The sequence below is a fragment of the Macaca thibetana genome, chromosome 4, assembly GCF_024542745.1.
Source record: "Macaca thibetana thibetana isolate TM-01 chromosome 4, ASM2454274v1, whole genome shotgun sequence".
NCBI classification, from domain to species: domain Eukaryota; kingdom Metazoa; phylum Chordata; class Mammalia; order Primates; family Cercopithecidae; genus Macaca; species Macaca thibetana.
Genome location: NC_065581.1, coordinates 149,255,986 through 149,283,063, shown reverse-complemented (window position 1 = coordinate 149,283,063; position 27,078 = coordinate 149,255,986). Strand labels below are relative to the sequence as shown.

General features: G+C 36.2%; 1 protein-coding gene across 4 annotated transcripts in view; it reads right to left on the bottom strand.

Annotated features, from left to right (window-relative positions):
* FRK (fyn related Src family tyrosine kinase) overlaps positions 1 to 27,078 on the bottom strand; it is a 154,156-nt gene that overhangs the window by 40,949 nt on the left and 86,129 nt on the right. For all 4 annotated transcript variants that reach the window (XM_050786618.1, XM_050786619.1, XM_050786620.1 and 1 more), the window contains one exon: positions 14,773 to 14,894. In XM_050786618.1, coding sequence (XP_050642575.1) covers positions 14,773 to 14,894 — 122 coding nt within the window. The remainder of the gene's footprint in view (positions 1 to 14,772; positions 14,895 to 27,078) is intronic.

The window sequence follows — 27,078 nt, the reverse complement described above, 5'->3', positions numbered from 1 at the left end:
GGTCTATTATTTCCATTTTTATGTTCAGGTACCCATTGTTTAGCTTCCACTTGTAAGTGAGAACATGTAATAATTGGTTTTCTGTTTTTAAGTTATTTCTCTAAGGATAATGCCCTCCAGTTCCATCCATGTTGCTGCAGAGAACATGATTTCATTCTTTCTTAGTATAGTATTCCATGGTATATACATACCACATTTTCTTTATTCAATCAACCATTGATTGACACTTATGTTGATACCACATGACCTTGCTATTGTGCATTCTGCTGCAAATAAGCATACAGGTGCAGGTGTCTTTTTGGGATAACCGTTTCTTTCACTTTGTGTAAATACCCAGTAGTGGGATTGCTCAGTCAAATGGCAGGTCTATTTTCAGTTCTTTGAGAAATGTCCACACTGTTTTCCATAGGAGTTGTACTAATTTACATTCCCACTACCAGTGCACAAGCATTCCCTTTTCTCTGCATCCTCACCAATATCTGTTATTTCTTGATGTTTTAATAGTAGCCATTCTGAATGGTGTGGGATGGTATTGCATTATGGTTTTAAATTTCATTTCTCTAAAGATTAGCAATGTTGAGTATTTTTTCATATGTTTGTTGGTTGCTTCTGTGTCTTTTGAGGAATGTCTGCTCCTGTCCTCTACATACTTTTTAATGGAGTTGTTATTTTCTTGTTGATTGGTTTGAGTTCTTTATAGATTCTGGACATTAGTCTTTTGTTGAATGCATAATTAGAAAATATTTCTCCCATTCTGTAGGGTTGGGAGTAAACAGGTTGCCTGTTTACTCTGTTGATTGCTTCTTTTGCTGTGCAGAAGCTCTTTAGTTTAATTAAGTCCCATTTGTCTATTTTTGTTTGTGCTGCATTTGCTTTTGAGATCTTAATCATAAATCATTTGCCTAGGTCAATGGCTGAAAGAGTTTTTCCTAGGTTTTCCTCTAGGATTTTTATAGGTTCAAGTATCACATTTAAGTCTTTAATACACTTTGGTTTAATTTTTGTATGTAGAGAGAGGGGTCCAGTTTTATTCTTCTGCATATGGCTACACAATTTTCCCAGCACAATATATTGCATAGGGTGTCCTTTTCTTATTGTTGAATTTGTCAACTTTTGTTGAAGATCAGTTGGTTTTGGCTATGTGGCTTTATTCTTGGGTTATCTATTCTGTTCTATTGATCCATGTGCCTACTTTTGTACCATTACCATTCTGTTGTACTTATTATAGCCTTGTAATATAGCATGAAGTTGGGTAATGTAATGCCTCCAACTTTGTTCCTTTTGCTTAGAATTGCTTTGGCTATTTGTGCTCTTTTTTGGTGCCATGTGAATTTTAGAATTTTTTTTCTAATTCTGTGAAATATGACATTGATAATTTGACAGAAACTGCATTGAATTTGTAGATTGCCTTAGGCAGTATAGTTATTTTAATGATATTATTCTTCCTATCCATGAGCATGGGATGTTTTTCCATTTGTTTGTGTCATCTACAGTTTCTTTCATCAGTGTTTTATAGCTGTCCTTGTAGAGGTCTTTCACCATCTTGGTTAAATGCATTCCTGAGTATTTTACCTTTGTTGTGGCTATTCCAAATAAGATTGAATTCTTGATTGGTTCTCAGGTTGAGTGCTGTTTGTGTATAAAAATGCAACTGATTTTTATATGCTAATTTTGTATCTGGAAACTTTACTGAAGTTATTTATCAAGTCTAGGAGTCTTTTGGAAAAATCTTTCAGGTTTTCTAGGTGTAAGATCACGTCATTGGTGAAGAGAGAAAATTTGAATTCCACTTTTCCAATTTAAATGACTTGTATTTATTTTTCTTGTCTAATTACTCTGGCTACAATTTCCAGTACTATATTGAATAGGAGTGGTGAGAGTGGACATCCTTGTTTTGTTCCAGTTCTTAGAAAGAATGCTTTCAACTTTTTCCCATTCAGTATGATGTTGGCTGTGGGTTTATCATCTAAGGCTCTTATTATTTTGAGTTATGTTCCTTTGATGCATAGTTTGTTCAGAGTTTTTATTATGAAGGGATGTTGGATTTTATTGAATGTTTTTCCTGCATCTATTGAGATGGTCGCATAATTTTTGTTTTTAATTCTGTTTATGTGGTGAATTACATTGATCAGTTTGCTTATGTTGAATCATCCTCCATTTATTCCTGAAATAAAACCCACTTGATCATGATGAATTATCTTTTTGGTATACTGTTGAATTCAGTTTGCTAGTATTTTGTTGAGGATTTTTGTTTCCATGTTCATCAGGGATATTAGCCTACAGTTTTCTTTTCTTATCCTTGCCAGATTTTGGTATCAGGATGATAATGATTTTGTAGAATGAGTTAGAGAGGAATCCCTCCTCCTCAATTTTTTTGAATAGTTTCAGTAAGATTGATACCAGCTCTTCTTTGTATGTCTGGTATAGCTTAGCTGTGAATCTGTCCAGTCCTGGTCTTTTTTGTTGTTGGTGGTAGATTTTTTTATTACTGATTCAGTTTCAGTATGCATTATTGGTCTATTTTGGGAATTTTATTTCCCAAAAAATTTATTTCCCAGTCATGATGTCACTTTATCATTTCCAACTGTGCTTCTTTGAATCTTCTCTCTCTCTCTTTTTGTTTCTTTCTTTTAGTTAACCTAGCTAATAGTCTATCTATTTTGTTTACCCTTTCAAAGAAATAACTTTTTCATTTCATTCATCCTTTGCTATTTCAGAGTAAGAAAGGTTCTTAATAATAAACATTGTCTTAACAGAAAAACAAATTATGTGCCACTATTTTCCATTTGCTTGTACTCTCTACTAAGTACAGTGGCGTTTGTTGTCTCATCTCCTGTAATGCCCTCCCTTATTAATTCCTTCAAAAGAAGTAATTGTTCTCTTTTCTGGGTCTTAAATCACTTTGCATATAACTGGATTATTATGCTTGTCATAGTGTGAGCTATTTATTTGTTTACACAATTATGTCACATTGTAAACACAAATGAAAGTTCTATGATAAATGAGTAAATGTATGAATCAATGATTAAATGAATGGTTAAAAATAGTTCAAAGTGTTTCTCCAAATGTTTTTGAAAATGTCTTTTCTATATAAAGACAAATTGAGGCCAGGAAAAAAAAAACAGTACTATTCTTATTAAAACAATTCAACCTTTATAAGAAAACAGTTGTCAGAAAAACTCTTCAACATGCAAAACACCATGCTATGTCTTGAGTACCTTGCTCAAAGAAAGTAAAGAGAAAGGTTTAGAAGATGGGAAGTGCAAGTCTTAATCATGCAATAGCTTATGTCATAGCATAGCATAATTTGACTTAAAGTAATACAAACGATTAGGCAAGAAATGGCTTTTAGCAAGGCTATGAACAGCTTAAATGTCAAGGTAAATAGGAATGTATGAGGTTTGTAAAGGAGAGCTATTGGAGGCTTTTGACTCCTCTAAATAAAACAGAATGAGATACAGTAACCAAAGCAATGCACAAACTTCTATCTATTATATCAAAAAGCAAATAAATAGAGAACCAGAAAGGACATTTGGAGAGATTTGAGTATGAACTCTATAATAGATAATATTGTTATATCCATCTGAAATGTTCTAGGTTTAATAATGTTAGTGTAAAAATGTAGGAGAGTGTCTTTATTCATAGGACATAAATACTAATGCTAAAGTTTTTAAAGTTGAGGTGACATGATATCTGCAACCTATACATAGATGTATGTAGATATACAAATAAAGGAGAGAGAGGGAGAAAGTAAATGTCACAAAGTGTTAACATTTAGTAATTTTAGGAGGAAGTATGCAGTTATCAACTTTATCCACAGTCAGGCAGAATGTATACTTATCAACTTTTTAAATAAGTTATGAGAAAAATAGGAAAGATTTTATATGTTTGTATTATGTTTTGGTATTTAATGCTGTGAAGAATTCTGAAGTCAATTCAATTTTCATTCTTTTGTGATTAACTTATTTTTCCCTGGTTATTCACAGAATTTTTTTCATTTTTCCTTGGTATTATAATATCTTGAAAAGATACCCTAGGTATAAATATTTCCACTTATTTTGCTTGAAATACTGTGCATATTTTCAATCTGTCAACACAAATTTAAATATTAATATAAAAGAGGGCTCGGCCTGACTTCACCACTACACAATATATTCATGTAACAAAACTATATTTGTACCCCATAATTTATACAAATAAAAAAAATTAAGGGCAAATGTAAGCATGCTTTCTTGAAAAATAAAAAAGAACTCAGGAAAACTTTCTTATGCCACATATTTAACTATTGCTTGCATTTAATTATTCTAATAAATTTCAAAGAAATGTCTTCTCTTTGTGCATCGTCTGTCCTCACAAACTTTAATCTGTTATTCTTTTTCCCCAAAGAGCATCTTAAGTATGCTTTTTATTATCACTAAGTGATATCTCTCATCAATTGCCTTTTTATGCTGCTTTTTATGCTTAATTTCATAGAACTTGTGCTTTCTTGTATTTTGAGATTTCAAATCAAATGATTTCAAAACTTATCTACTGTTCCTTTCAGTGAATTATATCCCAAATGTAGGAGTTTTCTGTCTATCTTCACGTTATTATCATCTCTTATAGTACTCTTTTTCCCAAAAAATGTTTTATAGAAAACTTAACGGTTCTATAACCAAGTAGTCTGAGATATTCAGGGTTGAAAAAGTTCTATTTCTTTGTCATAAGACTTATCAGAGACTTTAATATGCTTTGTCAAGTCAAAGCAGAGATAATGTAACACGGGATACCTTCAAGTGCACTTAACTGCTGAACCCTCTTTCCAATGAAACACTGTTGGCTTATCAAAGAATTGGGGTCCTAGAAGATAAGTTGGGAAATTCTGTTATTGGGTATCCAGGATCTCACGACTTTTTTTTTTTTTTTTTTTTTTTTTTTTTTTTTTTTTTTTTTTTTGTCATTATACTCATCTTTGAATGAAAAGAAACCTGGTACTTAGAAAAACATGCACCTGTCCTCCTCGCTATGCATTTGGATGAGTCTACACTTTCCTCTGTTAACTCATACACAGCAGGGCTGCAAATGCATTAAGTCTCTAAACATACTAGCAATGTCTAACAAATATTCAATCCCTATGATTTTGCCCAAAAAAGAGTGGATCTTCCCCTACTTTACAGGCATGGCCACTGACAATAAGAAACAGAATTTAGGCCAGGCGCGGTGGCTCACGCCTGTAATCCCAGCACTTTAGGAGGCCGAGGCGGGTAGATCACGAGGTCAGGAAATCGAGACTATCTTGGCTAACAGGGTGAAACCCCATCTCTACTAAAAAAAAAAAATACAAAAAATTAGCCGGGTGTGGTGGTAGGCACCTGTAGTCCAGCTACTCGGGAGGCTAAGGCAAGAGAATGGCGTGAACCTGGGAGGCGGAACTTGGAGTGAGTCGAGATCGCGCCACTGCACTCCAGCCTGGGCAACAGGGCGAGACTCCGTCTCAAAAAAAAAAAAAAAAAAAAAAAAAAGAAACAGAATTTAATACTTTGCAAATGTTATGACCTGCAATTGCAATTGTGTCCCTTGCTCCTTGCTCAAAATTTATATACTGAAGCCTTAAATCTCAATGTGATGGTGTTTCGAGGTGAAGACTTTGGGAGGCGATTAAATTTAAATGAGATCATTAGGGGTGGAGCCTCCATAATGGGATTAATGCCTTTATAGGAAGAAAAAGAGACCAAAGCCCTCTCTCTGTCTCTGCCGTGTGAGGATACAATAAGAAGGTGGCCACCTGCAAACCAGGAAGAGAGCCCTCACCAGATAACAAATCTGTAAATAGAAACGAAAGGAGCTACATGGTGCCCAAGGAAGGGTCAGATCATTGAATTTGTTCCACTTACGAGGGCAGAAGCTGCCAGGTTTTCTGCTAACTGCACATCTTGCCTCTCTAAAACAGAGCATGAGTGAAAGCATCCTCCTATCTTCAACTTGATTAGCACTGATCTGATGCATAGGTCAAAGTCTATTCCAGTCACTTAACATCTCAACCTACATTCACACTGAAGGTGTGAGAATATCTACCCAGATTCTAACAAACCATTGGTCGATAGACTTAGTTCATAGAGCTACTATGATTCTGCATCTCTTATGTATGTTTTGAATAGTTGAATACGAAGTAAGAGGATGCTAACTCCAGCCACCATCTTAATCTAAAAGTACAAAATGTAAATAAAGGGTCAATTTACTTTAGCTGTTAATAAAATCAAAAAATCAAGGGGGTAGAATATATCACGAATTACAAAAAGATAGCAATTTCTCGCATGACTTATCAACTTCCTACTTATTTATTTAATATCTGAAATGGATTATTATAAAGCAGCATCCAAAGAGTAATAATAGGCATTATTTCTTTGTTATGTTTTCCTCCAAATTGCTCAAAATATCAACACAAAAAAGTCTTTTTAACAAACCAAAGTAAGCAAAACAAGAAAAGAAAATTTAGACAAGCCAATATGAGGGGTTCACAGACAAGCAAAAGAGCGAAAAAAAAAAAAAAAGAAAAGAAGCCTTATAAAGATATTTCTAGAGATGTTAGTTTTGAATTTTCAGTAAGATATAAGATTTCTTCATGAACCAGTGCCCTACAGAAAAAGGTTCTTTGCCTGTGGATCTGAGTGTATATGTGTGTATACAGATGCAAACACAGATATATGTGCACATAATAAAATGTTAATTTAACTTTATAGAGTATTTAAAACATTTGAAATATAACTTATCACTAGTAATGTTAAGAAAAGGCAGTACATACCATAACTCACAGAAAAAGTCACTTGCAATTATAGGCAATGATATTTGCAATTAAGCTGAACACAACTAAATTATGACTTTAATTAAAAGGCATTTTCTAAGATGGCACCAACATGTTTAAAATTTAATACATTTTATATGAGATACTGGAGTTATTAACATAACATTCTCTTTCTGCAGCATGTGCACTTTTTAAAAAGCAAAACATCTTTAACCAATATCAAAATGCTCCCAGAATCCATAGAAGTTTCAGTACATAATAAATTCAAGCAGCAATATTTTTTGTTTTTCCAGTCATTTAATACGTGTCTCTACTTGGGACATACAATTGTATTTACATCTGTAGTTAATGGTAATAGAATTGCTGACAAACACTAGTGGCCATAATGTTCGCATTAATTTTAAATGAAGAATGAATGAATGGCTCAAGGAAGTGATGATGAAATTTAGAACATTTTGTGATTGGACTGAGTCACATTAGAATGACTCTGAAGATCTCAAAAGTTTGAATGGAATCGTGGTAGCTGAAGAGTCTGTATAAAGTGAGTTTGGGACTGAACTCTGTGCCTGGCAGAGACATAGAGGGTCACACTAACAAGTGATATGTCTTTCTGAGTGTGTTTCCTCTACAAAAGTCTTATTACCTGGAAGAAACTGACCTGTCAAGGTGTGAAATTGTCTTTCTAAAATAAGTCTGAAACACAACAGATAGGAGGATTATTTGTGATCTTACATGGCCTAGACTTCTAAGGTTTAAGGCAGTGACAATGACCTTGATTATCTCTGCGCCTTGTAGACTACAATGTAAAGAGATGTTTCTGTGGCTACTGATTTTACACAACTCTACTGTAAACTATGAAGATAGAGAAGAAACATGAAATAGAAGCAATAAAAATGTGTTCTTCTACTCAAGGAGTTTAAAATCTAGTTTGAGATGCACACTTTTACCTACAGTGAAAAAGCCTCTCAAATTTAAATGAGTCTTTTAATTTGTAAGTTCAACATGAAGGATATACAAGGTCCACAGGAAAGGAGACACAATTTTCCTAAGGAAGCTGTTACTGTTCTCATTACTTTTTGAATTGCCTTTAGAATTAATCACAAGGCATGCAGAAATACTTACAAAGTTACAAGTCCACAGTATCATTCAAGTTAATCATCTATATTATTCAGAAAGTTGCTTTGGATTATTCTGCCTACTTCCAAGTATCAAAGCTGCCCTTAATGAACACATAATTACCCCAGCTAAGGGATATCAAATAATTATCACATAAAGCAGTGGTCTTTCTAAAAAGGCAATTCTACCATTTGTGCAATATTTTGAACAACGGTAATCAATTACTTTGAAGAGCAAAACATTTATTTGGTTCTAAAAATTCTAATATGCTTATTTTTCAATTAAATTATGTCACTAGAGAGGCCTATTATATTCTCAAGAACTGACTTCACAGTGATCACAAACTTCTATTATAAAAGTCCTGCACACTCCATGGGAACTCCGAGTTCACTGTGAGGAAATTTTATCATAGAAAGTACTCTGCTCAAAATCAGTACAAACAAGTCTCCCTCACCAAAAATGAACAAACAAAAAAAAGAGAATGGCTACTTGTATGTTCACTCATATGTGTCTCAAGCACCTCTGAGATTATTTCCCTTGGTTCCCTCCCCTCTCTCTGTAAATCATCCCCTCCTAAATACCTCATTTGGCCAAAGCCACCACCATCCCCCAGTCCCTCATATCAGAGATTTGACATCCATTCTAGAATCTCATTCTCCCTTATTTTGGCCCCATTTCTCATTAGTCACCAGTTCCTGTCCGATTTATCTTCTAGATATTTCTCACCTCTATTCTTTTCTCTTCATTCCTCATAACTCTGTCCTGGTTCAGGCTCTCATTTATAGAGAAAGGAGACTGTAGAAAAGAACCCTGGGAACTCTTTCTGGATTGCAAAGCAAAGGGTTCACTAGGCCTGTCCCACTGTCACCCCAGAGGGACTGCACCTGAACTCTGTTTCCCACAGGCCAAGTGATTTCCTCTTCTGAGCAAAAAGAGCTGCCATTTCCCACAGCACTTGAAGCTCATAGGTGCTGGGCTTTCCAAAGAGCTTTGCAAATAACTGATAACTAAACTCAGACTGCTTAGCACCAAAGCAGTCTTTATCCCCAGTCCTTGGGCGACTCCCATACTTGCCCATAAAAAATAAAGAGCAACAGAGGGGCCCTATGCTTCTGGGGGTACCCTCTGCTACAGCAGAGACAGTGCAGCCAGCTGAGCTTGGGGTCGGTTGCTTCTCTCTTCAGAATGCTGACGGACTCTGCTCATCTTGCACCTATAATTTCAAACAGCAACTAGTGATTCCACTGTGTGTGTTCCTCTCATTTCCCGACAGGCTATTGCCTATAAATCTCTCATCCATTTTTGACATTAAAGGCAATATCCAACAGACAGATGACACCAATTACTTTCTGCCTAAAACTTTGCTCTGTAGAACAAGGTCCAAATTCCTCAGAGTGATATATAAGGTTGTGAACAGTCTAGCCCCAACTTTCCTTTCCACGCTTACTTTCTACCATTCCTCCTCGCCTTCATCCACTCCCCACATGCACCCACACACCTGCACAGTCCGCCACACTTCCAACTACTCCACAAAACACCAGAAAAACTCACAACTCTGTGCATTTGTCTTTGCCAGAAATAATCATTTATACACAGCCGCCTTATAACACAAATTGATACCTTCCCTGACTTCCCTCAGAGACTTGGCCCCTGCCCTCTTTTGTCTCACAACAAAATAACTGTATTGTAATTCTTCTCTAGACTGAGTTCAGGGACTGTGCCTTGCTGGTCTTGGCTGCCTTTCACTTACCAGAGGGCCTGGCACACAGTGGGCATACTGAACGCCATTGAAGAAATAAACAAAGGTATAAGTAAATGTCAGCTCCTAGATGCATCACCCTGAATATTATTAATGAGCTCTTTTCCCTTATGTCCTCAATGTAGTCATTTTTCAATTATCTTCAATATATTATTACTTGGTGCTGAATGGGTTTCACTGATGAAAAATCTGAAAGCTCTAGTACTCTGTAGGCTTTTACGTGCATAGTTGCCTCAAGTAAAATCACAGTATTCAATGCAGAATCTCCTCTGAAAAACTCAGCTCAATTTTAGACCATAAAGTGCATTTTCTTTAAAGTGTACGTTAAACAATGAATAATACTATTGCTTATAGGATACCAACCAGCAAATTAATATTAATGGTAGTAACAATAATAGTTTCCTTTAAAGTAATTGATTGAAGTCAAGAAATAGCCAAACCAGTTGACATGCAGTTAGAATTTGGTATTTTTCATCAGAAAAACAATTCACTGCCAATGACAAATAAGAGTAGGGTCACTAAAACTACCTGTCATGCATCTAATGAAGACAGATTCTCTGGCTACCACATATAATATGTAATATCCAAAAGCGCTGCTGTAATTCACAGCTAATTAGTGTCTTGCGTTATGAGAGGTGTCATGGCCCTAACTCTCTTTTCAGATCTACTCAGACCTCACAAGAGCAGACAGCCATGCAGGGATCACAACAACCCAATTAGCACCCACCCAACCTTGGGCTGCTACTTCTCAGCCCACTCAGCATCAATAAATCATGCACCCTCATGAAGCTCTTCTCTGACAGCTCCAAGCCATTGTTGCTCAAGGAATAAAGACAATACTTCTAAGGAAACCCACGTGGGAAAGAAAGAGATAGAAAAGGGATATTATTTGCCTTCCTTTAGCAGCAAAGCAGTCAGCAAAATTGAAGACCATCAATTCAAACTGATTAAGAAGACAATCGCACTAAGAAATAAATCTGAGTGGTATATCTGAAGATCCTTACTGATAATCAGCAGTCAGCAATTGGGTTGTTTGTTTGTTTTAATGTGGATATATTGAAAGCCCTTTTTCTTTCCATTTTTCTCCTGTAAAGACTTCCCTCTGGCTAATAAGAAAAATTTCCTTTCAGTAGATCATAATGGTATGCATTTACTTTGTCCCCCAGTGAATACACAGCAATCAGATAATTTGTTTAAAATACTAAATTGTTTGACTTCATTGAAAAGAAACTTATAATGATATGCTGGTTTCTAAGCAAGGCCTGCAGAGCTTCCTAAATCCATAAGCAAGCTCTAGAGTATTCACAGCACATAACAGCCAATATCCTTGTAATTTTGTTCTAAGCCTATAAAGCTGTTTTGTTCCATAATATTCTACTTAGAGAGTATTCTGAACAGTCACTGTAGCCTGGGCATTATTCAAAGACATAATTCAGGTAATTCTGCTTTGAGTTTGTTTTCCTCATGAAAGTATCATTCTTTTTTGTTGTTGTTTGTTTGTTTTTTGAGACAGAATCTCACTCTGTCACCCAGGATGAAGTACAATCGCATGGCCTCTGCTCATTGCAATCTCCACCTCCCAGGTTCAAGCAATTCTCATGCCTCAGCCTCCCTAGTAGCTGGGATTACAGGTGTGCACCACCATTCTCCATTAATTTTTGTATTTTTGGTAGAGACAGGGTTTCACCATATTGGCCAGGCTAGTCTCGAACTCCTAGCCTAAAGTGATCCACCCATCTCAGCCTCCCAAAGTGCTGGGATTACAGGCATGAGCCACCACACCCAGCCTCATTCTTCTGTATTTTTAATGCTAATCTAAAAACATTTGATCTAGCTTTTGACTAAATAACTGCCACCTAATTTGATACGTATTGCCAAAGACAAATAAACAAACAGGGATGTATTTAAACAAGGAATTCTCTTATAAGTCTTCTTATTAAGCATAAAGATTTCAAAAAGATTTTTCCTCCTCTGAATATATTACCACGAAAATATTCAAATATTCAAATATTTATCTGTAAGGATATCCACCGTATCATATTTTATAGCAGCAAAATAATTAAAATGTATGAAATATAAAATAAGTCAAATAAATGATGATATACCCATGCAACTTCTAAAAGTAATAGGGTAGAAGAATATTAAAGGGCATGCAAAAATGTTCACAAGATACTGCAAGACAGAAATAAGAAATATGAAGCTTGGGTCGGGTGTGGTGGCTCATGCCTCTAATCCCAGCACTTTGGGAGGCCAGGGAGGGTGGGTCACGAGGTCAGAAGATTGAGACCATCCTGGCTAATACGGTGAAACCCCGTCCCTACTAAAAATACAAAAATTAGCCTGATGTGGTGGCATATGTCTGTATTCCCAGCTACTGGGGAGGCTGAGGCAGGAGAACTGCTTGAACCCAGGAGTCGGAGGTTGCAGTGAGCTGACAAGGCGCCACTGCACTCCAGCCTGGGTGACAGAGCGAGACTCTGTCTGAAAAAAAAAAGAAAAGAAAAATGGAGCCTGGATCCATGTTATACACATACATGCATACATGCATGCTCACAAGTATGTATATACATATGTGTGTATACATATGTGTGTATATTTATCTATATATACATAGATTTATAGATATATACACTATTAACAAAAGTTAACCTGAAAGAGTCAGTCCTTCAAGATGGATCCCAAGTGGCTAACTGGTCCTAAATTTAAAATAGAACCAAGGGTCCATTTGCTGATAGAGGTCACACACATACTCTGAGTTTCCTGAAAATCCACACGTCTTTAACTTTGGGACTTTCAGAACTTACCTGCCTTGGCCAATCAGGACTCAGCTGTATCAACCAATCAGAACTCAACTTTAACAATCAATCAAGGGTCAGCTGTATTAACCACTCAGAACTAAGCAAGTTTTAATCCCTCATTTGCATAAATGAACCTGACTGGGAACCTGGGTGGTAACTTTTTTATGAAACCATAATCCTCCCTTTGTTATCTGGAATGCACCTTTGTTTTACACGGAAGGCTGCATCTTCTGGGTCTGCAAACTTCACTGGAAAAAAGTCTCTTTCTTTCAAATTCCTTTTTGCTCAGTTTTGTTTACAAAACACACACATGTATTTCATTATTTACAAGCTAATGTTTGATGCAGAATCTCTCTGAAAATTCATTTTCAGAACACTATTTTTCAAAACAAAAATTTGGTTTTCTGTGTATAGGGGTCTGAGTATGTATGTATAAGTATATGTCCATAAAAATATACTTATAGGTCAAGAATTTTTAAAAATCCTGTCAGGAAAAGCATTTCGATATTTAAAATGCATCTTTAGAAAGTCTTATTCTAGATTCTTCTTCTTTAAGCTGTTTGCTTATAGAAAAATTTTTTATGTTTCTTTCATAATGAGAAAAAAATGCTATATGAGATATTCACTTACATCACTTGGATATACAGATGTGGACTGGTGTGAAGTCCCAGCCTGGTGGAACATCTGTTCTGAGTGGCTAATGCCTATCCCATATCAGTCATTAGATATTTTGATTATCATCTTGGGTATAAACAACATTTAAAAGGTAAGTGACAGGCCAGCATGGTGACTCACACCTGAAATCCCAGCACTTTGGGAGGCCGAGGGGGGTGGATCACGAGGTCAAGAGATCGAGACCATCGTGGCCAACATGGTGAAACCCGCGTCCCAACTAAAAATATAAAAATTAGCTGGGTGTAGTGGCGCGTGCCTGTAGTCTCAGCTATTTGGGAGCCTGATGCAGAAGAATCATTTGAACCCGGGAGGTGGAGGTTGCAGTGAGCCGAGATCGTGCTACTGCACTCCAGCCTGGCGACAGAGTGACACTCCGTCTCAAAAAAAAAGGGGGGGTAATTGACACATCACACATAATCATATTTCAAGAATGAGCATAAGAACTAGCATTCTCTAACCTCTTATCCGTGGAATTAGGTAGTAGTGAAGTTGAATCCATGTGGTTCTGGAATACCACATTGACTCAGTGTCAGCATAGTCAGGACCTGAAGTATGGAAACTCTGCAACACCTGCCTCAAAACCACTGCCCCTGATTCTCTCCAGCTCCAACCCATCTGCCCTGATATTTGGAACTACCAGGTGTGGAAAAGGATAATGTGTACCAAATACACACAGCCTGGCTAGAGTTCAGGTCAAATCAAAGTTCCCAATACACGTGGAATTACAGCCTGCTTTCATGTGGCATCATGACGGCTGCCCTGATTTCCAGCTCGGTGAGTCAGGCAGACGCAATGAGGTAAATGGGCATCATGTTTAATCGGCATTTGTTGCAGGGCAATAGGAATATAGGGAAGCAAAGCCTTTCCCTCCACAAGGTTCACATCTAATTGGAGAAACAGAATAATATGTGTTTACAGGGGATGATAACACAAATGACAGGTCTAGACAATACAGAGAACAGAACGGGGCAAGAAGAGATAAAGCCTCACATTTAGAGATGACCTAGTGTAGAGTCTTAGGGAAAGATATTCTGCAACCTGGCAATATACCTAAAAATATAGCTTTTTCAAAGCAAAGACATCTATTTAGGTACGTGTAACTACTGAGTACATTTTCAGGTCCCCTGTGCTTCTTTTTTCCTAGGGCAGTGTAAACATGTACTTGATCCTTAGGTGAAAAACTACATTTGACCAAATTTTACATAATATGGGGTTAACTACATATATTTGTATTAATCATTTCAATTCATTTTGTGTTTACCAAAGACAATTGAAATGCTAGAAGAAGAAAAAAAAATATTATAGCAAGATTAATTTTGACAACAGTGTAGTTTTTGTTTCTTCCTTATCATTTCCCTAAAAGAATCCTAGATAATGCAAAAGTTAGAAAATGTCACCAGAAATGTTCTCCATTTCATATCTAGAGCATATATATTTGAAACTGTTTATAGAGACTTCTAGCCATAGACAGTATCTTTTGGCTAATTTTTATATTACTCTTCAGTAGTTTAGTATTAATTTTGGTGCTACTGTAAAGATAAGAAATAAGGCAAATTTTAAATTATCATGTCCATGTTCACACAGAAAGCTCATGACTGCAGACCCTCAAGCTCATATTGAATGACACAAAACAATACCCATACCTGAAAGAGAGAATTCTCCTTTTTGGCTTTCACTTTCTCTGATTAGAAAGGCACCCGTCTTATTTTTTGAATATAACAGTTGTTTCTCTGCATCTGATCTTCTGATTGCTCCAAAGAACCACCTAAAAGAGAGATACGTAAATGTTAATTAACCAATTAACATTCATTTTTTAAGGAGGAAAAAGCCTGGCAAGATAGTATTCTAATATCAGAAATGTTTGGCATTCTTTAGTGAAACTATTACAGGCATAAGTGGTAGCTTCTGACAATTGAGATGATTTTTCAGAATGCCTGTAACCCACACCAACGTTTATTTTTTCTTAACTACAAAGCAGGAATTTGACTATGCCCACTACCACATCCCTTCTCACAGCTATGTTCTGAGAGGTCCTGAGACTTCCCTCCATCAAAGCCAAAGCCCCATTGTCTGCCTGCCATGTATGTGTGCCACGTCCCAGGCTCTAAAATGACTCATCATCTCCATCCAACCGTCCACTGCCTCCCCTAACACCTCCTAGCTGTTAGGAGGCAAATATTCCAATCAAAGGATTCATGTACTTTATGTTAAAGTATGACGGATTAAAAATGTAGTTCTCCGGATATTAGTTCCTTTCTTTTCCCACCTCCGCCACTGTCCAACCCTGCCATAAGATGAGATGATTTTGCATATCTAGAAGGAATTTATTAATATAAAGGAATATTTAAGCAGTGGAGAGATTATTTGAAAAAGATACGTCTGTCCAGGAAATACCCTTTTAGTAACACCTCCACTTCTTATCTTTTCCCCTCTTATCTTTACCATTCCAGAAATATAAAAGTCAGATATTGAACACACAAGTTTGTGAATGCAATCATCATCAACAAGGAATTATGGATCATTAATATCAAAGCCACTGTCACATGTATATCACGTTAATAGAAACCAATTGTTCTAATAAGAGGAAGCTGTGAATTCCTGCTTTATACAAATTACCCCTCACTGTAGGGCCATAAAGATGATCATCATCATTAAAGATTTTAGGTAAAACATTGATCTTTTCAGGTAACTTCTTTAAAAATGTAAACACTCCAAGAGAAGAAATGCAGGCTTGAGGGAAGAAATACAGGCTGGGAGAAAAAAAAAAAATGTGTGCTATCAAAATTTAACTTGAATTTGATTGACAGGTCATGGGTATTAGAGAATATGAGTGCCCTAAGAATGACCCATTGAAAGGCATTTGGGGGAAGGAATTGAAAAGTGAGACATTAACATATAAATATTACCTTCTAACAAATGCAGGGTGTTCGTTTATCATTTCCCCAATTATCAAATTGTAAATTACAGACATTAACTGTATCTGTCAGGATATGCCAGATCATCTTGGAGTAATGAACAACTCCAAAAATCCCAGTAGTTTAAGACAACTGGTTTCACTCAGTTCCACGTCTATTAAGGTATTGAAGGTCATCTGGAGCTCTGCTTGCTGTCAGTCTCACTCAGGGAGCTTCTATCTCCATGCTTCCATGATTGCTGAGCCAGATTGGAAAACATGGGGAATCACAGGCTGGTTCCTAGAGCTTCTATTTAAAGATTCTACTCAGGAATGAACCCACTGGCAATAAGTCTCATAGTCATGCCTAAATATAAAGAGAATAGAAAGAGCCAATCCCACCATTTCCCAGAAGGTAGAAAATTGGAAACATTTGGTAGACTATACCAGTGACTCTGCATTGAGTCAGTATCAGGAGCAAATCGATGTCCATGGACTATTGTTTATGCAACCGAAACCATGCAAGTCATGGAAACATTCCAAAGTGGACATGTAATGAATTCACAGAAAAACAGAAATGCATGTTTTTGATTATTGCAGAAACAAGTCAATAGAATACTTGAACATAGTAAAAAAACTGAGACCTAAATATACAAATTAGTGATGAAAGGATGGATGATTCAATAAATAACACTGGTACCACTAATAATCCATATGGGAAAAAAACTGATACTACCGACAGCATACACCATAATTTCACATAGATTAAAGGCCTACTGTAAAACGCAAACTTCAAAACTTCCTGAGGACATTGGACTAGGGAAGTTTTCTTAGGCAAGACAAAAACAAAAAGACATAAAAACCTTAGGGAAAAGATTGATAATATTTATTACATCACAGTTAAAATCTTCTATACCAACAAGGTCACCATGAAATAAAATTTGAATATAAGCCAAAAACCTGGAGAAAATAATTGCAAAGTATATAACCCAAAATAGGATTAGTATTCACGTTATGTTGAGACCGATAATCAATAAGAGAAAGACAACACAGTAGAAAAATTGGCATAGGATATAAAGATGCCTGGATATAATTGGGCAGTTCACATAAAAAGAAACCCCAAATAATTAATAAAAATGACAGGAACATGGCCTCTACACGTGCTGGTGTTAGGAATATTACATATAAAACCACAATGAAATATTACGTTAGACTTTCACATTACAATTTAAAATGCTCACATTATTAGTTATTAAGGAAAATGTGAAACAAGAGCTTTTATACAGTACTAGTGGTAATACAATTGGCACAAATAATTTAGAAAGCAATTTGGCACTATCTGATAAAGCTGAGTATTTATGTACTACTCAATTTCACTTCTAGACTACATGTTGTATGAGCTCAAGAAGATACACTACAAGAACATCCATTAAAGAATTCTAGCATTGAAAATTTGGAAACAACCTAACTGTCCATCATAGGAGAAAAGATAAACTTAGTTATAGATATAAAATGGAATACTATATAGAAATTAAAACAATAACTGGGCATGGTGGTATGTACCTATAGTCATAGCAACTCAGGAGACTGAGGCAGGAGGATCACCTGAGCCCAGGAGTTCAAGGCTGTAGTGCACTATGATCGCACCTGTGAATAGCCACTGCACTTCAGCCTGGGTGACATAGAGAGATTCCATCTCTCATAAAATAAACTAAATTTTTAAAAATAAATTGTTCAAGGATGAAAGTAAGTTAAAGAATGAAAAGAATGATACATACTATTGTAATAGCATTTGTATACAGCTTAAGAAAACACGTTAGAAAACTGTACATAATTTTTATGACTACATGCATGTTTAGGGAAAGCTAATAAAGTACTCATGCATTCTTTTAACTATTTCCAGAACTGGCAATACTTTTTCACAGAAATATTTCAAGCAAAGAAGCAACATGGATGAAATATCTTGATCAACTCAATGCATTTTCCTGATTCAAAGTGCATTGATTACGCATCAACACTAAAATGTTTAAGCAACCTATTCATCTAAGTATCTCTTTCATTAGTTCATTTCCCTCCATCTTTGCTAGCTCACAGAATGAAAGGCATGAACACTCTCCAGTTAGTTACTGGGACAAACCCTTCAATGGACACTACTCACTCATGCTTGCTCTCCAGTGTTTTCAAATAATGTTTTATGAGCACTCTCACATGCTCTCAGTTTAGAGATGAGGAAACTCAGGCCCAGGAAAGTTTATTAACTTGAGACCACATGGAGAGGTGATGGTTGAGTCTGAAATTGAGCCAAACTTCTTTTTTGCACACCATGATACCTCGAAGTGTAATGTGAAGAGGATGGCTTGGGAACACTCAGATAAAATATGAACCATTATTTTTGCACCAGGCAAAGGGAATTTAGGATAAAGAACACCATGTATTTTGGTCCTCATTTCTTATTTTAAACTAGTAAGATTTGAGCATTTTAACAGTGTCTTAGATAAGAAATAATACATCGAAGCAGTTTTTGTCCCATATAATTGGTTTCTACCTTCAGGTTGTAAAGCTGAATTAGTATATAAACTATCATATTCCAAAGATCACTCAGAATGGCATTGTCCTATTAATAGACTATAATGTTTCTAATCTTCAATCATCCAGGCAATTTAATGGTTTCAATAACTTTCTAGAGGTGATAGTAATGCATATATGTTCAGAAACGTAACACAGCATTTGAAAGTTGGGGTACATAAATTTTAATGCGTGTATTTAGAAAATATATTTAATTTACTTCTAAGTATGTTTTTATTTGAAAAAGTAAAGGGATGATGGTTCAAAAATAAAAATAAAATGTTTAAACAAAATACAAATATGTAAGCCTTTGCAAGAATTACAATGTATCTAGCAGATTAAGTTCCCCAGAATTATTATTATATCTCCTATATATCATTCTCAAAACCAAATACTCCACTACATAAGTTTTATGTATACATGTTACATTTGTATTTTGGCTAATCAAGTCTATAAACGATGTGTTTCCTCTGTCCAGTATATATATACAAACAGGCAGTTTTTATAAATCAAATGGTTAAAGATAAAGCAATTTTACTACATTTGTAGAAAAACCCTATAGCAAAATTTTTTAGTCCTTCTTTGTTTCAACAATTTCGAACTTTTGTATAATAGATTGGTACAATCACTTTACAAGGCAAATCACACTACAGTTGAATCCACAGTAACCATGAAATAAATATAATATTTGACTGAATGCATCAATTCACTTAATTCCTAGAATTTTGCTTAGCTGAGTTCTGATCAGGAGGTGAAAAATATAAATTAAAAAATGTTTTCTGCATGTATTGGCATTTATAACATCATCCTTCATACTCAAAGGTGATGCAATTGCTGCGGACTGCAGTCTCTAGAGCACGTGCTGCTGTAGAGACTGATGGACAAACAATAGCTTGTTCCACCCTTTGCATCTATGAAAACTGTTTCTTAATATTGAGGTTTGAACCATTGGCAGGACTGTCATTCTGGTCAAGTCTGCCTTTTAGAGCCTCTGCTGGCACCGTTCTGGAAGGGCAGAAACACCCTAGGCCTGGATGTCCACCACAGCCATTTTCAGCTCTCTCTTTAAGCTACAGTTCTTATGTGCAGTAAACAGAGAGTGCTGAGAAGGGATCAAGATATCCTAGGAGTATAAAGCATCACAAAAGAGTCATACGGATCAGTCATCCTCCAACTGTGGTCCCCAGATCAGGGGCATCCGTATCACATGGAAACTTGTGTTAAAAGAAAAACCTTAGACAAATTAAATGTAACAGAATTTAATTGAGCAAAGAATGATTCACGAATCAGGCAGCCTCCCGAGCTAGAGTATGCTCAGAGAGTCCAGTGCAGCCACTTGGTGGAAGATTTATGGATAGCAAAAGGAAAGTGACTAACAACAAAAAAAAACAGAAGTGAGGGGCAGAAACAGCCGGATTGGTTACAGCTTAGTGTTTGCTTTATTGTGAACAAGGTTTGAAGAGTTGGCCCCCTTTGATTGGCCAAACTCAATGATTGGCACAAGAGTAGGTTACTGTCTGCTCATACATCCAGTAAGGTTATCGTTTACTATGCACGGAGAAACCTTTAAGCTGAACTTAAAATATGCAAGGAGATAGCTTTAGGCTAATACTTGTTAGAAATGGAAATTCTTGGGTATCACTTCATACCTACTGAATCATAAACTCTGGGGGTTGGCCCGGCAATCTGGGGTTTATTAAGTCCCCCAGCTGAATCTAATGCGCATTAAAGTTTGAGAACTACTGAGGTATAAAAATAGGAAACCAATTAGAAATCTGTACAAGGCAGCTGAGAATGTTTGAGTTTGGCACTTACATGCAAAAAAGTATCCAGTAAAATAATACCACACATACTCACACACACACAGTTTATTGATATTTAAAGAAATAATCTTTATTGCCATACCATGCTGTGAAAAATACCTTTATTAACAATAATCAAGAAGAAGATTAGACTCATCATATGAAAAGAAATCCTGGAAGAAACAAATACTTCAATTAGATAAAAACAAACAAAAAATACAATTTCTGTTATAGATGAAAAGAGTAATTTAAGTCTAAAATTATGTAAATATTGTCAAGTGTCTACTGTATGTAAATTATGTAACACTAACACAGAAAGATCTGTAGGACATTGTTGTATATAAAAAGGTAAATTACAAACATTAGGAGTGTTACAGGTGTATTTATATTTTAAAAAATCAACAAACTGGCCGGGCGTGGTGGCTCATGCCTGTAATCCCAGCACTTTGGGAGGCCGAGGTGGGCAAATCATAAGGTCAGGAAATTGAGACCATCCTGGCTAACACGGTGAAACCCCGTCTCTACTAAAAACACAAAAATAGCCAGGTGTGGTGGCACACGCCTGTAGTCTCAGTTACTCGGGAGGCTGAGGCAGGAGAATCGCCTGAACCCAGAAGGTGGAGGTTGCAGTGAGCCGAGATCGTGCCGTTGCCTGGGCGACACAGCGAGACTCCGTCTCGAAAAACAAAAAAAAAAAAATCCACAAACTAAAAATTATATGTGCTTACTTTCCTAGAGATTAGTGAGAGATTATGAAAGTAATGACAGAGAAGTTTCACTTTTTACTCTGCATTCTTCTCTATAATTTGGATTGTTTACGATAAGATGTAGTTGTAGATTACTTTAAAATGTATTTAAATATAAAAAATTAAAAGAGGTCAATCAGGAACATGTTACAAAAATTTACATGTTGTAAATGTCTGGACTAGAAACTTTGGCACTTAGAATTGATAGATACAGGAAAAATCCCAAAGGAATATGAAACAAGTGATTATGAATGAGCAGCGAAACAGATGGAAGAGATGATGTGACATCAGGATTTCAAATCTGAATGACTAAAGGACAGTATGCCCTGCAACATGTCAGAAGGCAGAGTATAATAACAGTTAAGAGTGACAGCATCTCATTACGAAGTTATTTAACCTCTCTATGACTCAATCTCCTCATTTGTGAGAATAATAAAAATTTCCTTATAGCCTTGTTTTGAGATTAAGAAGAATGACGCATGTAAAGTGCTTGATATCTCGACACATTCATGCTCAATAAATAGTAGAGATTTTAAGATAATTAATTGAAGGCAGATATTATCAATTTTGTTTTAGGCATGTTGGATTTGAGGTGAATATGTGAGCATGTGAATATGAGAATATGTGAGCATGACCTTATTTCTTTGTTTGTATTAACAGTTTCATCCCAAGTGACTCTTCTGTCCTGCCTGCTGTTCTTGACTAGGACATGCTGCCACCAGGTGGCAGTAGGCCATTTTACTAATCCAAAAAGGCAAAGGAGAACTGTTGTGTGATTAACTGTACATACTTTATTTTATGAAAAAAGCAGTTAACCTTAAAAAAAAAAAGTATAAATGAATACCAACATTTACATAAGATAAATATCTTAACTATCAATCAAAATCTAGGGAAATCAACATGTAAATAGATGTGGTACCTCGATTAAGGTTTTGTCATTTCATCTAATAGAATCTTATTGTGCCTCAGTGACATGTACAAAGTAGGTTCCTAGGTAACTCGTAATTCTCATCAGATGAAGATAATTTTCTCTTACATTTTTTAAAGAGAAAACTCATGCCCAGCAACTGCTGGCTAGGACTTACAAAAGTTAACATATGACTTCTTTTTGTAATGTCTCCTTAAGACCAAGGCAGTCAGCCTTCAAGTACTATAGACAGATCCTGAAAAAATAAACTCTTAAGACTAGTTCCAGGAGAAAAAAAAAAAAACATCCTTCTAGAAAATGCAGAAAGGAAACTGGGTCAATTCCCTGTGGGAGCTCAGGGTTGGCAGTGTCTTTCATGTTTTCATCACAGTTACACATGTTATAATGGGTAAAACCACCTATTGTCCTCACGAATGTGACTTGGCAGGCATCGGTGTCACCCACATTGGCAAAACATCTTCAATTTGCAGGGCACACTCATAATCACATTTAGTCATTTATGGTATCTAAATGAAAGGCTTGATTCATGCCCCTTGAACTATTATGGTTCTGTATGACTCACCTGCATCTACCTGTGTTTCCACAACATTACCAAGAAAATCTCTGTGAGAGTTCTTCCTGTCAAGGTTATCATTTCCCTCCCTTTCCGCAAAACCTTCTTCGGCTCAGTATCCCCTTTGGCTCCCAGGAAGTTAGCCCTGCCACTCCCACTCACATGGAATGATAAGAACAAAGAAAAAAAATAATGCTTGCAATTATTTTGTTATTCATTCCTTCCTTTCCATTTCCCTCACCATAACCCTTGTATAATTCAACATCGCCTCTTGGATTATGTAAATATTTTACTGCCTGTTCTCTTTAACATTAACAACTTCTATTTACTGATCACATAAAAGGAGGCAGGCACTGTTGCTACAAGCTTTAAATGCATTTATCTCAGTCTCTCCCCCTTGCTCATATCACCACCACTAGATTTATCGTCTCACCACATACATATAAATAAGGGGTATTTTGCTTATGGAATAAAACCCCTATTAACCTGGAAATTCAGCCCTTCCACCATCTGGACACAAGCCATTTCTTCAACTTTATCTTCCCTGTATCAGCTCTCTGTTCTAGCTTAATTCACACTCCTATCACTACTTATACTGGCAACACTAAAACTTGCCTGCTCAGAATTCCTACAATATTCAGTGACTACTCCTATGTTTTGATATGTAGCAATACAAAAGCTAGCGCTGCATTTAAAATTCTTTTTTAGATTATTCTTTGTGTACACTTGAGGCTACAGACCTCCTCAGCATAAGGACAGAGTCTGATAACTTCACCTATCTGTGGCATGAAGCACTGGCCACATGCCCTGTGGAGCTGTTAAATAAATACTTGTTGATGAAACATTAATACATTGTCCTTCAATGTGGGCATTTTATATAGTCTTCTGGTTTATACTGAACATTGAACTTTAGATAATGCTGTGTTTCGTGTAATCTTCTATTTGAGCTTGCTACATAGCTTGCAGTATAAAGTGTTTATGAGAGAAGGCTTATCTGCTAGGGGCCAGTTGCAGCACAGTTTCTAATGTTAATTGGCCTTAGATCACAGATTCCAATCTGACCTCTCTCTCTTTCCCCAAAGAGAACACTTTCACATGAATGTAAAGATCAAAAATGAAATTGACTTTTCTGTCCTTTAAAATACAAGCATATCAGGGCTGCACACATGTAAAAAATTTGTGATAAAGTGACAATGTTAAATTAAGTATCAGAGGTAGGACTTGTAGTTACATAGAAATCCTTTGCTTGGGTCATTTGATAGTTTTTTGTTGCTGTTGTTCACCCTTATAGTCATCATAAATGGGAAATTTTGAAGGAATTTCTTTAGAGGGGAAGTAAGGTGAACTAAGTTATGCTTTCTTCACTGGGGGAGGTGACTATTTATAAAAGAATCTTGTTATAGTCTGAATCCACTTCCCCAAGTCTGGTAATCAAAAGTATGCAATTCCTCACAAGCAGTTTACAAAGAATATGACAAAGTTCATATAAGTATTCAATCTCAGGGCACTTTTTTTGTTTCACAACTATCCTCTATTTGGGGAAAAGGAAAAGACAGCTAATATTGATTTTTCTTTTAAAATAAAAAACAACAGAAAACCAAACACCGCATGTTCTCACTCATAGGTGGGAACTGAACAATGAGATCACTTGGACTCGGGAAGGGGAACATCACACACCGGGACCTATCATGGGGAGGGGGAAGGGGGGAGGGATTGCATTGGGAGTTATACCTGATGTAAATGACGAGTTGATGGGTGCTGACGAGTTGATGGGTGTCGCACAGCAACATGGCACAAGTATACATATGTAACAAACCTGCACGTTATGCACATGTACCCTAGAACTTAAAGTATAATAATAATAAAAATAAAATAAAATAAAATAAAAAACAAAATGTGTGCCTATATAATGACATTTCCAATCATCAAGCCTGAAATAAAAATGTAAATTTTAACCCATCTGCTTTGATTTTGTACATTTATGATAATGTTTGTCCCAGAAACTAGAAGAATATGGATGGGTTAGAGTTGAAAGCATTAATCATTAATTTCTATCTTTGTCACATCCAAAGAAAGTAAATGCAATTGACTTATGATGCCCAGGAAAATGCCTTATTTTACAAAATACCACAAATGTTCATTCCTATTCTCTACATGAATAAGCTTTAGGGCAGTAGTATACTTCTTATATGGGACACCGTATGGATATACAGGACACTAATTTCAGAAATGACAGTCCCAAAGACCAAAGACCAAACTCAAGTCCCAACTCAAATACCAAACTTGAGTTTAGTCAGCTAGTAGTAATTGCTGATAACTTCACCTATCTGTGTGACAGCAACCTTGAATGGTGTAAACCATTCAAGGGTCAATAATGTCAAATGCAGCCTGCTCTGTGTTCCCTGGATCCAGGTTTCTCTTGCAAAAAGTAAAAAACAGGGAGCATCTTTCTTCTCTTTTCCTATACTAGAGGTGATATTCAAAATATTTTATGACTGATATAGCACACACACCCACCATCAGAAAAGACAACAGCAAAACTAGAGGCTTATGTCTAAGTTTCAGCCCTGGGGCTTATCATTTTACCACTCAGTGATGCATTATGATGTCACTGAGCTTCATTAAATCTCTTATCTCAAATAAAATATTGTAAACCTCTTGAAGGTATCTTAACCTCATTACCTACAAGGTAATAATTACATCATTTTCTATGTGCTGAAATACATTAGAAACATTAATTTCATACTAACAATATGGAGAAAAGACAAAGCAAAAGAAGGGTATATAACTTTTCCTTTGAAAATCTTAGAGCATCAAGGGAGAGATAAAAGACCACTTTAACTAAGTAACCAATTCAAAAAAAGTGATGAAAGAGAAATTTAAAAATCATTTAATCATCAACTGTGTGTAGTAGGAAATTAACTGTAGGCGGTAAGGAGGATGGAAGTCTTCTTTAAAAAAATATACTTTGAACGGATTTGAAAGAGATAAAGAAATCTAAAAAAATGAAAGACAAGGGTATGTGCACAAGTGAAGAAACTAAAAAGGTATTTGTGAGAAGGTTGGTTTAATGAATAGCAGTGGTTGGGGGAAAAAAAAAAAAGAAAGAAATAAGGGCCGTTGATGTTTACAGATAATTCCATGTGGAAACTAACTCCATGGAAGAAGTAGACCTTTGGTGAATTTGAAAACTACAAAGAAGGGTTTTAAGATACTGCATTTAATATTTAACACAAAAGGAGTTTTAAGGCCTGAGCTCATGCACCAGCAATATGAGGGGGAAAAATGTGACTTGTTCCTTAAAAATTCTTTCACAAACAAATATGAGATGGAGATGTGGAGGGTGAAAGCAAAGAGCAATTATTCCATGACTAGAAACAAAAAAGAGACTTGGTCCAAACTTTAGAGGTGAAAAGAAATTTTCATAAGGATCTACAGGCAAAGGTGCTTTAATGAGTACATGCATTTTTTTTCTGGGGAGATAATCCATTGTTTTATTAAATTCTCAGAAATGCCTGTGAAAGAAACTAACCAACTCCTTTAATAAGGCCAAGTGTTTCTTCTGTATTTACAAGAGCTGGTGCCAAGGCTATAACCACAACCTACCACCTTGAAAATCACTTATCATTCATTTTTTATTCAACATTTACTTATTGATATGGTTTGGCTCTGTGTCCCCACCCAAATCTCTAATTATAATCCCCATGTGTTGGAGAAGGGACCTGGTGGGAGATGACTGGATCATGAGAATGGTTCCTCCCATGCCATTCTCATGATAATGAGTTCTCACAAAAGCTGATGGTTTAAAAGTGGCAGTTTCCCCGAACTCTCTCTCTCTCTCCTGCCACCATGTAAGATGTGCTTTACTTCCCCTTCCAACATGATTGTAAGTTTCCTGAGTCTTCCCCAGATATCCAGAACTGTGAGACAATTAAACCTCTTTTCTTCATAAATTACCCAGTCTCCAGTAATATCTCTATAGCTGTGTGAGAACGGACTAATACAGAAAATTGATACCAGTAGAGTGGGGCACTGCTATAAAGAAAAACTGAAAATGTGGAAGCAACTTTGGAACTAGGTAACAGGTAGATGTTGGACAGTTTGGAGGGCTCAGAAGAAGACAGGAATATGTGGGAAAGTTCGGAACTTCCTAGACACTTGTTGAACAGTATTGATCAAAATGCTGATAGTAATGTGGACAATGAATTCCAGGCTGAGTTGGTCTCGGATGGAAATGAGGAAGTTATTGGGAACTGGAGAGACATGTGGCATTTCGTCCCTGCCCTAGCGATCTGTGGAATTGTGAACTTGAGAGAGATGATCTAGGGTATCTAGCAGAAGAGATTCCTAAGCAGTAAAGCATCCAAGATGTAACCTGACTGACTCTGAAAGCAGTCAGTCATATGCATTCACCAAGATATTATCTGAAACTGGAACTTTTACTTATCAGGGAAGCAGAGCA